The sequence below is a fragment of the Vanellus vanellus genome, assembly GCF_965231255.1.
Source record: "Vanellus vanellus genome assembly, chromosome: 6".
Lineage (NCBI taxonomy): Eukaryota > Metazoa > Chordata > Aves > Charadriiformes > Charadriidae > Vanellus > Vanellus vanellus.
The window spans coordinates 27,411,302-27,425,974 of record NC_138911.1 but is presented as its reverse complement, the minus strand read 5'-3'; the positions used below and the strand labels follow the sequence as shown (position 1 = coordinate 27,425,974).

General features: G+C 37.9%; 1 protein-coding gene across 1 annotated transcript in view; it reads right to left on the bottom strand.

The window, feature by feature from the left end:
• The window catches only part of MYBPC3 (myosin binding protein C3), a gene marked incomplete at both ends in the record, with an annotated part of 62,005 nt that extends 52,681 nt beyond the window's left edge, over positions 1-9,324 (bottom strand). Inside the window, one exon of the mRNA XM_082485070.1 lies at positions 9,300-9,324. Within this exon, the coding sequence (XP_082341196.1) occupies positions 9,300-9,324 (25 nt within the window). The remainder of the gene's footprint in view (positions 1-9,299) is intronic.
• Positions 9,325-14,673: the final 5,349 nt, after the last annotated feature.

Below are 14,673 nucleotides of genomic sequence, written 5' to 3'. Positions count from 1 at the left end.
ATTCTTACATATCAAGCTCACTACATTAATTTGCCATGCATTTTTATTTAGAAATATTAATTCTGTCCCCACAGTCGCTCAATACAGTAGTTAAACAGGATCAGGATCTGTTCCTCCAACAAAACTGCAGTTTGTGCAGTAACCTATGTCCTAATATACCACAATAAATTAATGCTTCTACTTTAGTGCTTCTGTTTTGACTGATCAAGGCTTTAGCGGAAAGGGATGGACGTTCTTATGATGGCCTTTGTAATTTTATCCCAGCTAAAATAATATCAATTGTTGTTTGCATTCAAATGTTTAGTTCAGCATTAAAAGTTAAAGTACTTGCCTACGTAGCACTCTACAACAACTAGTTTTCTAATTATTTACAAGGTGGCTCAAAAATATTTCATCAGTGTGTCAAGAAGCACTTATCATGCTTATAATGAGATCTAATGAAATTATTAATATATGGGGTGAACAAGCATAAACCAAATGATATTTTAGTTCATATGTAATCAAAGTAGCACAACAGATAGGAATTTGGAAAGCAAGCAATGTATTGTGATTTTGGTCCATAAGTATCCTAATATCTCTCAAGATTAGATTTTAATATGGTAATTTATTTTACTAATTTCTTTACCCTGATTTACTTATTTAGATTTCTTCAACTTTATTTTGAATCAAGTTTTTCATTTGATGCTCATGCTTTAGTCTTAATGATATCTGTTATCTTTTTGCTAATTGCCATGAGCTATGTTCATGTATAAAAATACCAGTAACTTACATTCTGATTCATACAGTGAATGTTTTTTGTACATCATTATATAATTTTTTCATTGACTTACCCCTTCATAACGACACTTTTATAAAATATTAGTAATTTCATCACATTTAATTATATCTGTCACCTCTGTGGCAAATTGTCTATGGCTTTTCTACTTGTGCAGCAACAATAACTCTTCCAAACACCACAACACTGGTTATAATTAGCTTTAAACTTTTGATTCTGCTTTATAAAGATGAAGGGAACATGGCATGGAAATATTTTAAAAGAAATAGTTTAAACTCATGTTCAAGCAGGTGCTTTAGTTTAGTTTAGTAGTATAAATGGTATATTATTAGGAATACCATCTGTTCATTGCACAAAATCCCTATTCCTGTAGCATGTCCTCACACTGAGTAAATTAATTGACCTCAGTGGAGTTACATCTGCAAAGATTTCATCTGATGGTCTTTGGACTTTAGTCATAATACAATTCACATTTTGAAAAGGATTCAAAGCTGCTTAAACATCAATTAAAGTATCAATTACAAATACTTTTAGAATTTAGTATGTATTGTATTTTATCTCTCTTTGTTATATAAAAAAAAACTGAATTACATTTTTTCTCTTTCTTTTTTCCCCCACATTTTATATATCTAATAAAAAAACAATTTTGGTTTGCACTGAGCCTATAGTAGCCTTGACTGAGCTCCTATTGTATTCTTCCGCACCTTATGCTTTTTATCCATGTTAAGATATGAGTGCATGAAATTTCCTCTGGGAGTGGAATGTCCCGGCATGCTTTTATTTGAGTTTTTCTAGCCTCAGGACTGCAAGTGGTGTAACTGTTCTTAAACAGAATATAGTACTGTATAAAATATAGGGCTCTATACTACAGTGTAATACTCAAATGCCTATTATCAGCTGCGCATCTTTTGATATAGTATTGTACTTCAGTAAATAACATAGCGGGGTATACTTTGATGCAGTGTATCACAAGTAATTGTAAAGAGTTATTGTAGACATCAGGTTTGATGTACAGAATTCAAAAGAAATGTAAAGGTGGCCAGGTTACTGCACAGTGGGGAGCCACGTCAGTTCTGGAACCCACTCCTGAAATACCTACTAGCTGTCTCCTTTCCCTATGACGCTAGAGATAAAGCAGCAAAGGGGCATGTTTTTTGTCTCTGAATGCTATCATCATTGCTCTTCTATTTAAGCACAAAAGAATCTATAAATATACTAATTACTTAACAGCAATGTGGCCCGTAAAGGTTCCAGCCTACAAATGGCAGGGTTTCAAGACACGCATACTTGGAACTAACTCTCTGATCTGCTGCACGCCCTGCAAAGTGATTAAGTTTCTTACATTTACTTTAGATGACTCAACAAAAACAGATTGTTGGCCAGAACTACATGCACAGTGAGAAATCTCCACCACCACATAATATTTCTGACTTTTGGGAAATCTAAATACATATGTAGAAGTTTACAAGTAAGTGTTCTTGTCTTTTTTTCCCCCTCTCTCTCCCTTTCCTGCCAAAAGGCTCATTTCAGTTCTGACTTAAAATGATTGTGAATACTTCCACTAAAGCATAAAATTGGAAAAGCCCAAAATTTCCCATGTGAATAAAGGCCTGCAAGCACAGTTTTTGAGAACACACTTTTTCACAGGTAAAGGAGACTCTAAGAGTCATTTTCCTGCACTTGAGATTCAGAGTCAGTGGGTGACTGTGTCCAAAGTAGTGTCTCTCTGTATCCATCTGTATTCCCTTTCATCTTTCACTGTTCATATTTGCAAAGGAAAAGTAGCAATGTACAGCTGGAGATTTTACATGAAATTACTTTGTTGCAGAAGAGAGATTGCTGAACCAGCATGTAAAAAGAATGCCATCATTTTTTCTTCTGGGGGGAAAAATGGGCCTCTTAACAGAAGGAAGAGATGTGAGAGATCAGGTATTCCCAGTATCCTTCATTGTGGCTGCTACTTTAGGTAACATGTAGATCCAAATTCACCAGCAGGTTTTTCTTCTCATACAGTTATACCAATCTAATCCAACTATTTCCTCATTAGAAGCGTTCCTAAACACCACATTCAAAACTTCTTGTCTGTCCTGAGAACTTGACTTTTGCCTGCTTTCATCAGAAACACATTCCCCATTTGGCAATCTCTCTCACTTCAACATTCGGCTTCTACTCAGGTAGGCCCCTCTGAGTTCCATATATGCATCCCATACTCAAAACAATCTTGGATACAACCACCACCATCAGGCTGTGGAAATCCCAACAACTGTGACACCTCTCGTGATGTTGTGGAATGTCTTAAAGGTCTTGTGCCTGTCAGGCACTGACAGATCTCTGGCATTATTGCATGTTTATCCAGACTCCAGTCAAAAACATGGACTCAGGAGCCATTGGGCTGGGGCAGCTGATGACCAAGTAGCCCATGTCCTCTGCTGCCCACTTTGTTAACTCTCTGCTTCCCAGTAAATTCTAACCCACCCTGCACAAAGGGAGAGAAAGGCGACATTAGTACTAACATACTATAGCAATTCTGGGCAGACACATGTGAGTTACCAGTCCTCAATAGTAGGAGAGTGATAGGTGCTCTGTGTGTGTGTGTGTGTGTGTGTGTGTGTTTTGTGGGGATGGAACTGGAATTTCTGTGGAGAGTTTAGATGGGGAGAGAAGAGGGAAGTGGAGAATGAAGAAAATGAGGCTAGAGCCACTTTGCACTAACCCATTTTTTAGCACTTCACTTCTCATATCCCAGACCTTCCTAATCACTTCTAACTTCCATAATGCAAAGAACTTAATGTAACTTCTGAGTAACGTAAAACAGCCGATTTCTACCCCAGTCAGAAGAGGAAGCAGGTTGCGTGTGGTCTGCAATAGTGTTGCAGAAAATTTTTCGGTGACTAATGCTGCTACCGGAACTTGCATGCAGCACCCATCCTTTAAAAGTCTCGTAACACCTGAATACGTACACATCAGCCATACAGTAACATATGTTACATGAGTTACAGCTTCATTAATTAGTAATGAAAAGCTCTATTTGGAGGTCCATGATCAGATTGCATGTTGATAATAATTTATTAATAAGTCTTTCAATCAGAGGCTGAAGAAATATAAAATACATTTGATTTTGGACAAATTAAACTGGAATGAAATAATTTAAGTTTCAAACCTAATTTCCTTCACTTTTCACCCACCTAAGTAAAATAGTAAAACTAGTGTTCTGCCTTCCTACTGCTGCCATTTATTAAGTCTTCATACTAGCACCTTCAAGCTTTCTCCCTTACTTTCTGACCTGCTTTGAACCAATCTCCTTCTAACATCCACCATCAACTTAATTTACTATTATGCTTCAAAACTTTTTCATACTCTCCTATTGAAAAACCTAAAAAACAGCTAAGCTGCTACCCAGGTCACTATTTTATTAATCATTGTTTCTTTTGTGCTCTTGTTGAACTATCTATCTATTTACCGGGCTTTTATTTTTAAGTGTTTTAAGGCAGACTGTTTTTCTGTTGTCTTTGTACAGCTTCAAATTGTTAGTAATTAGCTACTAAATACTGTTGTATCCCTAATAAGAATAAAAGTTAGTATTAGAAGCTGGATGAGACATTCCTATTTAGAATCATAGAATCATAGAATTAGTGAGGTTGGAAGGGACCTTTAAGATCATCAAGTCCAACCGTTAACCTACCCTGATAAAAACACCACCACTTCTAAACCATGTCCCTAAGCACCTCATCTACCCTTTTCTTAAACACCTCCAGGGATGGTGAATCCACCACCTCTCTGGGCAGCCTATTCCAATATTTAATAACCCTTTCAGTGAAAAAATGCTTCCTAATATCCAATCTAAACCTGCCCTGACATAACTTGAACCTGTTTCCTCTTGTCCTATCACTTGTCACCAGGGAGAAGAGGTCAGCTCCCATGTCTCTAAAACCTCCTTTCAGGTAGTTGTAGAGGGTGATAAGGTCTCCCCTCAGCCTCCTCTTCTCCAGGCTAAACAACCTCAGATCCCTCAGTCGTTCCTCATAAGGTTTGTCCTCCAGACCCTTCACCAGCTTTGTAGCCCTTCTCTGGACACGCTCCAACACCTCAATGTCCTTCTTGTAGTGAGGGGCCCAAAACTGAACACAGTACTCGAGGTGAGGCCTCACCAGTGCCGAGTACAGGGGGATGATTACTTCCCTAGTCCGGCTCACCACACTATTCCTGATGCAGGCCAGGATGGTGTTGGCCTTCTTGGCTGCCTGGGCACACTGCTGGCTCATACTCAGCCGGCTCTCCACCAACACCCCCAGGTCCTTTTCTGCCAGGAAAATTGATTATTGTCAGAAAAAATGGAGATGAGATGTGTATTAAAATAATGTTTAAATAACTGGAATAATTTCAGTTCCTAGCCACATTCTGTAAATAATTTGGCTTGTTAAGAATCACAAGTATTAGGTGAAAACCTTTTCCTAAAATCACTGAATTTCAAAGTATGTGTAGATTATGAGAAATGAAAGTGATGAAGAAGTGTGGATTCCACAAGACTGATTTTAACTAGATAGAGTGATAGAGGAGAGCCATTCTCTTGTTGTTTTGGTTTTGGAGTTTTGGTTGGATTTTATTTTTCATCCTGCTTTTCAGAGTGGTGGCTTTGATCTCAGCTCTTCTTCATTCATTATTCTTGATATGTACATGGAGGAGAGGGAGATAAGCTCTTAAGGAGAATGTGTGTTAGATAATGCTTTCAAATTATATTTCTGCATTTCTGAAATAAAAACTGTTAGAGGCATAAATGTTTTAGGAGAATCTAATGTATCTGGTTGAATGCACATGCTACAAACTTCAGCAGAAATCTGTGATGAGTGTAAATAAAAAAAATAGTCACAGTTTTTTTCCCACAAAGCTGAGTTATCTTGCTGCACATTCTGTGTAGTTGGTATTAAAATATGTATCTGGCCAATGTATTGAATTAATATTAGAAAAGCAGAATTAGCTTTTGAATTCCTTAATTTGTTAAGGCTGCATGTTGAAAATTTATCTTTGCTTTAGCCACTTGGCATCTGGCTTTCCTTTTATACCATTTGCTCTTCCATTGAGTTAAAAGCCAAACTGTGGATAAGCAGACTTCAGCAGCAGAGCTTGTAAATTCCTTGCTGAGGAACTATATAAAGATGCTACGCATTCCTCAGTCAGGACCTAAGTGGCTTCTTGCAATTACAAGCTTAATCGTTCCGTGATCCAAAAGCTATTGAACTACTCAATCTTATCATTCCTTGCCTACTTCAGCAGCTGAGATTGTAAATTCCTGTAACATGAGCAAGAGGCGAGGAATAGTTTCACTAAGCAGAGTCACTTCTCTCTCTATGCGTTCATCATACTTTCTATAAAATGGGGGTAATAATGTTTAGCTTGCTTTAAATCTTAACTTACAAAAGCAGAAAATATATCTATATGAATTATTTTTTTTTTTATTACTGTAGTGCACAGAAGTTCATTACTGTGGAGGAGTACTTTACTGTGCTAGGTACCTGCAAATGTAGAACAATGAGTTTATATTCAAACTAAAATTCTGCAATCCACTCTTCATTATGCAACATAGATTATTACTATTAATGCCAAAAGCCTCTGTGTACTTACAAGCCAGGTTATTTATAAACCCTTGATAAAATTTCCTAATCTGAACTGCAAAATATAGACTCCTCAATCTATAAAATACATGAATAAAAATTGACTGATTTTCAGAGAAGTTAATACCAGACTTCTCCTTTTCCAGATATAGTAATGCACACGTTTCCCATTGAGTCCCATTTATCTACTAAATTTGGTGTTTAAAAGGTCAGCTGTTTCCTCTTAATGTCACAACATATTGTTAGGGAAATGGTTGGAGTTTTTTTAACCTTTCTGAATTTTCACAACAAAAAAAGTGATCAAAACTTTCCAAAAAGTGAGCCTTTGAACACAGATTAACTATGAAATGTTTAAATCAAAGGGAGAAGAACATAAAGTTTCTGCAACAGAACCCTGCAAAAAGTGATGCTTTAATTGCTTGTTTAATTGTTTGTTCTGACACTAAATTGCTACAGGTCTTCTAAATCCTGTAGCTCTCAGGGAGTGTATAGATTTTTATGGAAAGCTATGACAGTTCTATTGGTATTCTGCTAATAAATAGGGCAGTGCCCTATCCTGAAGTATTTTAGTTGGACAGTTTAAAGTAAAAGAATGTCTGTTGGAAAATCTACTTCACTGTTTTAGGTTTTCTGTTGTTTTTTTTTTATTTGTTGTGTTTGTTTTATGACATGTTAAAAGGTTTGTTACAACAGCAGATATAGGCAGAATATCTCTGACCATTCTCTGACATGAAGCATTTTCCTTTGTGTGAATTGCTAGATGATTATTCAACCTTTCTGAGATTATGCACAACATTATCCCATCTTGAAATGGATTGAACTACATAAACAACATTAAATAGAAAGCCAAAGGGATTAATGTCTCTTGGGAGAATGAGAAGATCCCCTCTAGAAGTCATGGGGCATGTGACTAGTTCTGTCTCAGTCAGAGTAGGTAACAAGAGCTTTTCCTCCCCCTGCTGTGATAATCAGAGTGTTTGGGCTGGTTTGTCCATAAGAATTGTGTAGGATTAGTGATGTTAGACACCTGTTAGATTTCTCTGGAGAAGTAAGACAGAATAGAATTTCTCTTCACCATTAGCTAGCAAAGGTGGGCATGTTCACAAACAGAGAAGTTGCCTCTCATCTACAGAGACTGAAAATGTTAATTTAAAGGCAGCAAAACCATTAGAAATCAAAAGTCATAATGCCTAGGTGATCACACTGTCAAATTTTGCCTACTTTGTCCTATTTCTTTTTGCCACCAGTGTCAACCACAAGCATTAGGCATTTCAATAAATCTAAAAAATCATGTGACTTTAAAAACAGAATATGATTATGAATGTCCTATTTTGGGGGTGATTGGTGAACCTTTACAACTTATATTTTCAAGGGTTTCTCAACAATTACGAAGTCTGATATATACTTCTTTTTTATATATGATTCTACTTCCATCTTATTTCAGAAACTTCAGCTTTAAGAACATCAAATGATATTATAGTTGTGAGAAAATTGAAGGATTGGTGACACCACTGTTGCTTTAGAGTTATAATACAGGGGGAACCTGAATCTTGTTGGAGTTAGTCATGCTTTAGTGCTTTGCAGTTCTTAATGGGAGACATGGGCTGTGTTTTGCTCTGCCTCTAGTAGTGTCTGATTAAAAATATTTTGGCCAAAAGGAAAGTTCTTCTTGCCAAGTTCTTCTGTTGTTGTGGTGACCACAGGAGACTTTCCCATTGACCAGCCTAACAGGAGACTGATGCCTGTTCAGTCCTTTGCAAAGCACACAGACCTACATTAATAAGTATCAACAGCTATTATTGACTAACTCTGGAAACTGCATGTGTTTAAAAAAAGCATGCACCCGGTACTGTACAATCAGGTAGTAGTCATTCTGGGTATACACTGGCATCAGTGAAGTGAGAGCTCTAGAAGTGAAGAATCCCAGGTTTAGTACAATTTTCTCCAGCCCTGTTTATTGTATATGTGCACACTTTTAAAATAATCATAACTTCAACTTTGACAACTTTTTTTCCAAACTTAATTGTGGATGCATAGTGCTCCTGAGATATCTTCCTCTACCTACGCACAGGGGTTCTGAAGCTAAACTCTCCCTACCTCTGCGTCCCAGGTTCCCTTCCTCCTTCTCAGACAGATTCATTGCACCTTACACCCCATCCATGGCCTCCCCTTCTTTCCTATTTGGGCAGCCTCTGAGTGATTCCTTATTTCTCAATTTTAAATTAGAACTTTCATAAATTTGAAATATTTTCCTGATGTTCTTCTAGTGGGGCAGGACTTGCCATGGGGCTTTGTGACCTCGGCTTTCTGGAAACGGCTAGTAATCTTCTGGCTAAAGGGGAAAGGATGGATGGGGGTGAGTGAAAAGAACTACACATACATTCTTTACAGTACAATGTTTTCTTTTTTTCCTAGAGCTCTACTGTCACTGGCTGGAAGAACTAGAATGAGTAAGCTCTGAACCAGCTGCCATTTGCTTCATTTTCACAAAGATTTCACTAACAAGAAATACTATCAAAGTTTGCTGCTTACATAAAACCAAAACCAAACCAGGAGAGGTTTATAGTGCCTAACTGCCCAAGAGAGACACTACAAGGGTTTTTTCAGAGTCCTAGAGGTGACTGGGAAAGGAAATTAGAAACGAAAAGCATCTGAGAATTAAATGTGTTTCACCTCTATTCTTTTCTCATGCAAAGGCTCTTGAGAAAATTCTGTGGCTGCGGGTTGCCAAACTGGTTACTGATTTCTCTGCAAGATCACTCAACATCTCTTATAACTTCATAAAATATGGTCTCTCTTTCCCCCCTCTATTTTTTTTTCCACTAAGGCATCTCATTTCTCTAGCATACAAAAGCTACTCGCATTTTTCTCTATCAAGCTGTTCTTAGGTTTTGTCTGTCAGTTATGATCCTTACCTGTTTTCTTTACAGGCTCTGGCATCTTCACTTTGTTTCTGATGAAGCTCCCAGTTGTATCTAGAAAGCAGGGTCCGAGCTAAACAGGAATGAGACTTCAGGGCTTTTGAGACCCCCTAAAGAAACACTTGGTGGAAGCCCCCATCCTGCTCCTCCCCCTTGATCCCCCACTGTTGTCATCTACGGCACCTTATCAACAGCAGAACACACTTGACAGGCTACATCAGCTGGGATAAATATAGCCAAGTTCCAGGAGCCAGAGAGCTCAAACCACCCAAGACTGGCTACCACTGATCTGTTGGTACAAACCATAGCACAGTCTGATGTGGCACATGTGTACAGTACATTTTCTAGCTTCATGTATGTATTGCATTAAGAATTCCAACACTGCCATGTTTATAGCATGTTCAGCAAATGAGATCTGATAGTTACATCTCCTGTATGCTGGTTCTGTACTTACTCTAAGTATGTCTCTTCTTGCATTCTTGCTACCTATTTCAGTCTTTGTTACTGTTGTAATTGGGTCAGAACTGAACAGCCCTTCAGAGAGCTTTTTTCTTGTTTCATTTTTTTTCTCTTCTACGAAAGACTGTGCTTGTACAACTAAATGTGAACCTTCAGGAAAAAACTTTCTTATACAGAGATGCTTATACATTACTGACATCCGCTGTCACAACTAGAAAGAATGACACTACTTAAATAGTTTCAGTCCTCCCTCCCCATCCACCCATTTGATCCGCAGCTCACATTTCTTGAAAAGTGGGAAGTCTTTTTTTTTTTCTTTTAATTGCCATTAAAAAAAATAGTTCCAAGGTTGTATTTGATACCTCCAGAAGTTTTAATTTTGCATAATTATATAGAAAAGATTTGGGGGAGACCTCACTGGAAAATTACTCTGGTATTGCCATTTCATGCTCTAGTCATTGCTGCTTATTTATTCATACATTTAGCATATGTCAAAATAGTAACGATGGACAATCATCCCTATATTAACTTGGTGGTGTGTCCATTTCCTGTCACTTTTATCTCTCATTTTGAGTTTTCAGCTTTATCAGAGAAACTCTATAGGCCAAGCATTTAACATGTTTGAGCTAGCACTAATACTGGGAAAAAAAAAAAAAAAAGAAAAAAAGTGGTTTTCTGTTTTTCAGTTCTAATAGCCCGTAAAAACCTCAGTCTAAAGGATTTCTGCTTTTGGCAGGGAGCTTAGAACAGACGAGTGCGCATGAAACCCATCAGTCACTGTACTTTGTGTCTGTCTTTCACATCTAACTCCCTGGGTAGACTGATAGGACAAATGCAAGCATGCAAGAATGACTGCTGCTACTTCTGATTTTGGGCCAAATACTTCCTCTCCTTCCCCTGGAATGTTTTACATATGAGTGATGATGGGCAGGATGTGACCTATGCACATTGTCCATTGCCTGTTTCTAGTTGTCCTGGTTTGAGGTAAAGCAGAACCAATTTTGTTCAGTAACTTTGCTTCTTAGCTGGGCCTCTTCTAACTACTGAAATTAACTGCATATTGTGCAGAAAATGTTCACTCTCTCAGAGTGATAAGACCAATTGTTTATAGCTGATGCCCAGGCATGGTATGCAGAGAGGCACTTGCTTATACTTATTGCTACAACACCCAAGGCCAACCAACTATGTTATTTGCCACGTTGGAGGGTCGGAAGCGGAAAAGCATAGTGGGGTCCCACCTGCAGGGAGGAGAGGACAGGACAGGTGACCCAAAACTGACCAACGGGGTATTCCATCCCATCTGCCTCATGCTCAGTATAAAAGCTGAGGGATCAAAGGGTCAGCTCTCTTCCTTCAATGGCCGACGTCTGAGGAGGACTCTGTTCGTCTGCCTGTGATCCCGATCCTGAATCCAGATCTGGAATCCAGTTCCCGTCCGTCACTGAGTGCAGCCTGGGACTGCCCCAGTGCCAGCCGGTGACGTGATTGTCATCTCTGGAGCTTGATACGGTTTTGTATATATTTCATTATTTCATTTTATTTTATTATTAATATTTTATTAAAGTAGTTTAGTTCCTTCTAAACTCATAAGTCTCTTTTTCCTCCTCTGCCTCTCTCTTTGAAGAGGGGTAGAGGGGAGCATCTGTTGGTCCCATCTGGGGTCCCTCAGGTCCCCAGTAGTGGATTTTGGCCTAAACCACGACACTAGTGGAGCACAAGTTAGCATGATATGTTTTTGATCTACTATCCTGTGCCTGAGGCATTTCACTGGGAGTCAGGAAATCACATCTCTTTGCTTTGGCTTGAACTCTTTCAAAGGGCTTGGGTGCCACAGTATGAAAAATCTGTCACTCGACTAGTGAAGATCATTATTCCTTTCTTAAATGTTTCTCTCTCATAGAGAGCTGCCATGAACTCCCTCTTGTCTCCAGAGCTGATCCCCAACACACTGTTGGAACTGCATCCAGATCCTTTCTGGGAAGAGAGTTGTCTCCCTGCAACCTTAGACAACAGAGGCCGTGGACTGATATGGAGAACGAAAAAAATCTATGCAGATTATCCAGAGGTGGACTGTGATCAGAGTCATGCTTCTTTTGAACTTAGTTCCCTCTCTAGTATGCGTCCTTGAAATAATGTTTACAAAGAAAATTAGCTGAGTGGAAGTCACTTCTTCAGTATTTAGAACATGAGCCTCTTGTAATTGCCATCAGAATACACTAGTCTTCCTCAGGAATCATTTTGCATAGAGAATTTAGTTTTGCTTCTTCATCCTTTCTCCCTCACACATTAGCAAATAATTATTTTTACTGAAAGCCTATATGCTATGTTCTGGGGTACTTGATTTGATAAAATACATCATAGTGTGCTGACATGTTAGATTAGATTTGGATTCAAAAGATTGTTCAGTTCTGAAGTTTTTTTACAATTAGCACCATAGGCCTTTATTACCATTAATTAAATAGTTTAAGTGGAAATAAACCCATTTGTGTGGGTCTAAAGGAAAAATACACTTAGATACAAACTCTTTAAAATGCAGGCATGTAGTATTTATCATATACTCCAAGCCTGTATTTGTTCTCTGTGAGTGACCAGTAGGAGGTGCTTCAAAGCAAGAACTGAGAAGCATAGAATAATTAAATATGGGATAATGCATATCTAACACAGAACTCATTCTGAATGCTAATAGATATTGGCTCGAGTACGTCTTAAATATTACTTCTGAGTTCTTGGAACTCTTAATATTATTGATTCACCTATATACTCTTTTCTGTCTCAAATGACATTAACTCCTTGGACACAATACTTACCAATTGTGGTGATTCTACTGTTGAAATGCACATTGTAAAAATAGGAATTCTATTATCAATTCTGAATTTTCCAAATTTTAATTTGAATATCCGATTGTTCTGGGAGAACAGTAATTGCCGTTCAGTGTCTTAATGTTGGTTGTTTTCTGTGCTTTTGTCACAGCACCCCCAATTTTTTAGGACAGAAAGTACAACTGTGTAAATCTACATTCAAACGCTTTTAAACTTGTTGTTACATATGGAATAATTTTCCTTTATTTGCTGCTTTCTTATTGTCAGGTATTTGTCTGTAAAATTGTCAGGCACGTGTCTGACGATGACATGTCTGTAAGAGGCGACTTCCATCACATTGACGGCTATGGAAGGATCCTGCTTCTGCCAGGACAAATGGGGAGTTCATCCTGCTATCACATGGCTTGCAGAATAATGTTTTTTTGTATGTTTCTCTGGAAATTTATGGGATGATCTAAGCCGAGTTGCCATTCAAAGGAGATACAGTCACTCATTAGATTGAATTCTAAGGGTGTGTTGTTTGAGGGTATTATCCCAGTAACTGTCTATGAGCCACTATTTCTCTGGGAAAGTGAAAGAAGTTTATGTTAATCTAAAAAATCGAATATGCTAGGACAATAGGTCTCTCAAAATATAAAATAAGATGATGAAGCATTCGCACTGTATATTAGAAAGGAAAGCTAGACAATATACTCTGAATTTCTTCATTAATGTAGGCACTACAGCGTGTAGGGGTTCATCCCAGCGATGCTTGCTGGGATCACGTAAACAAGTTTATTCTGCTTTGCACTGTTGCCTGCTTATTTATCACAGGTACTTCGAAACTATTTTAGACTCAAAGAGTTATGACTCTCGTAAGTGCCTGGGAACCTTTTCCTAATGCATTTCATGTTTCCCAACCTTTATATGTGTTTTTTTCTCGTTTAAATAAATTTTCCTTATTTAATGTGGTTGTAGCATTTTCCTTTTCATGAATGGATTTTCCACCTATGACAACACCTGACATCTTATTTTCTTTGGATCTCTTTGCTCAGGATTTCATTTTATCTATTCCATATCTTTCTCACTGTAGATTTGTGTCTTTCTGTAAACATTTAGTGGTATGGTTTTAATTCAGCAAGCTACAGAAGGACATGAATAACTTTAAACATGGATTTAATTCTGACTACTTGTGTGCTCAAAATCAGGCATATTTTATTCAAGTACTGTGGTGAGTCAGTCCCTTAGCTGGTTATTCTTCATAGACACTTTCCAGGATTCAGAATCAAGTTTAATCTGGGGAGGGTATGAGTTACTTCTTCCCCGCAATGAAACAGAGAATGATTTAATCTGATGTAGGGAAATGATTGTATTCCAGTTACAACTTTGTAGCTTTTGTGATTTAAAATGTTATTTAAAATAGTGTCTGCGTGTTCAAGGCAGAGCACAACGAATGTTTTCTCTGCTATTACACTTCTGGTTGCCAGGTGGCAGCATTGTTGTAATAGTAAACTTTTTTCTAGCATTTTCTACGTTTCATTTATTTATTTATTTGGCCATTTTTAATAACAAAACTGCTATGCAAATGACATGTATGATAGCAATGCCTACACTGGCCCAAAATAGATGTGTAGTGGATTGTGACAACTACTTACCAGTGCACCACAACATTAGGCAATTTTTTAGAAAGTGTGTAGTTTCATCCTGTATTCAAATGAAATTGATGTACGAGCATAGCAAAGCAACACGTAATAAATGTCTCGGGGGCCTTGCTAAAAAGGTGACTGAAAGGGAGAAAGGCATCCTTCCTTGTCAGAAGAATTATCTTGCAAGTCTGAAATTATTGGTCTGCGCCTCAGACAGTGACTTTCATCATATAGTACAAAGTCAAGTTCAAAAATTACGGTAATAGGTGGCATGCAGTGACAGGCCGTGTGGTGTATCTTCCTGATTTTAGGTAGTTGCAGCATGGCTTGTGCAGAGAAAGCTGAGGACTTATTCTTTATAGACAAAGTTAGCAGCACCTCCTTCTAATAAGACTATCTGACTTCCTACTAAAAAGCTATGATTTTAGATGGTTACGACTTTGCCCAAAAGTAGCTATCCAGGTG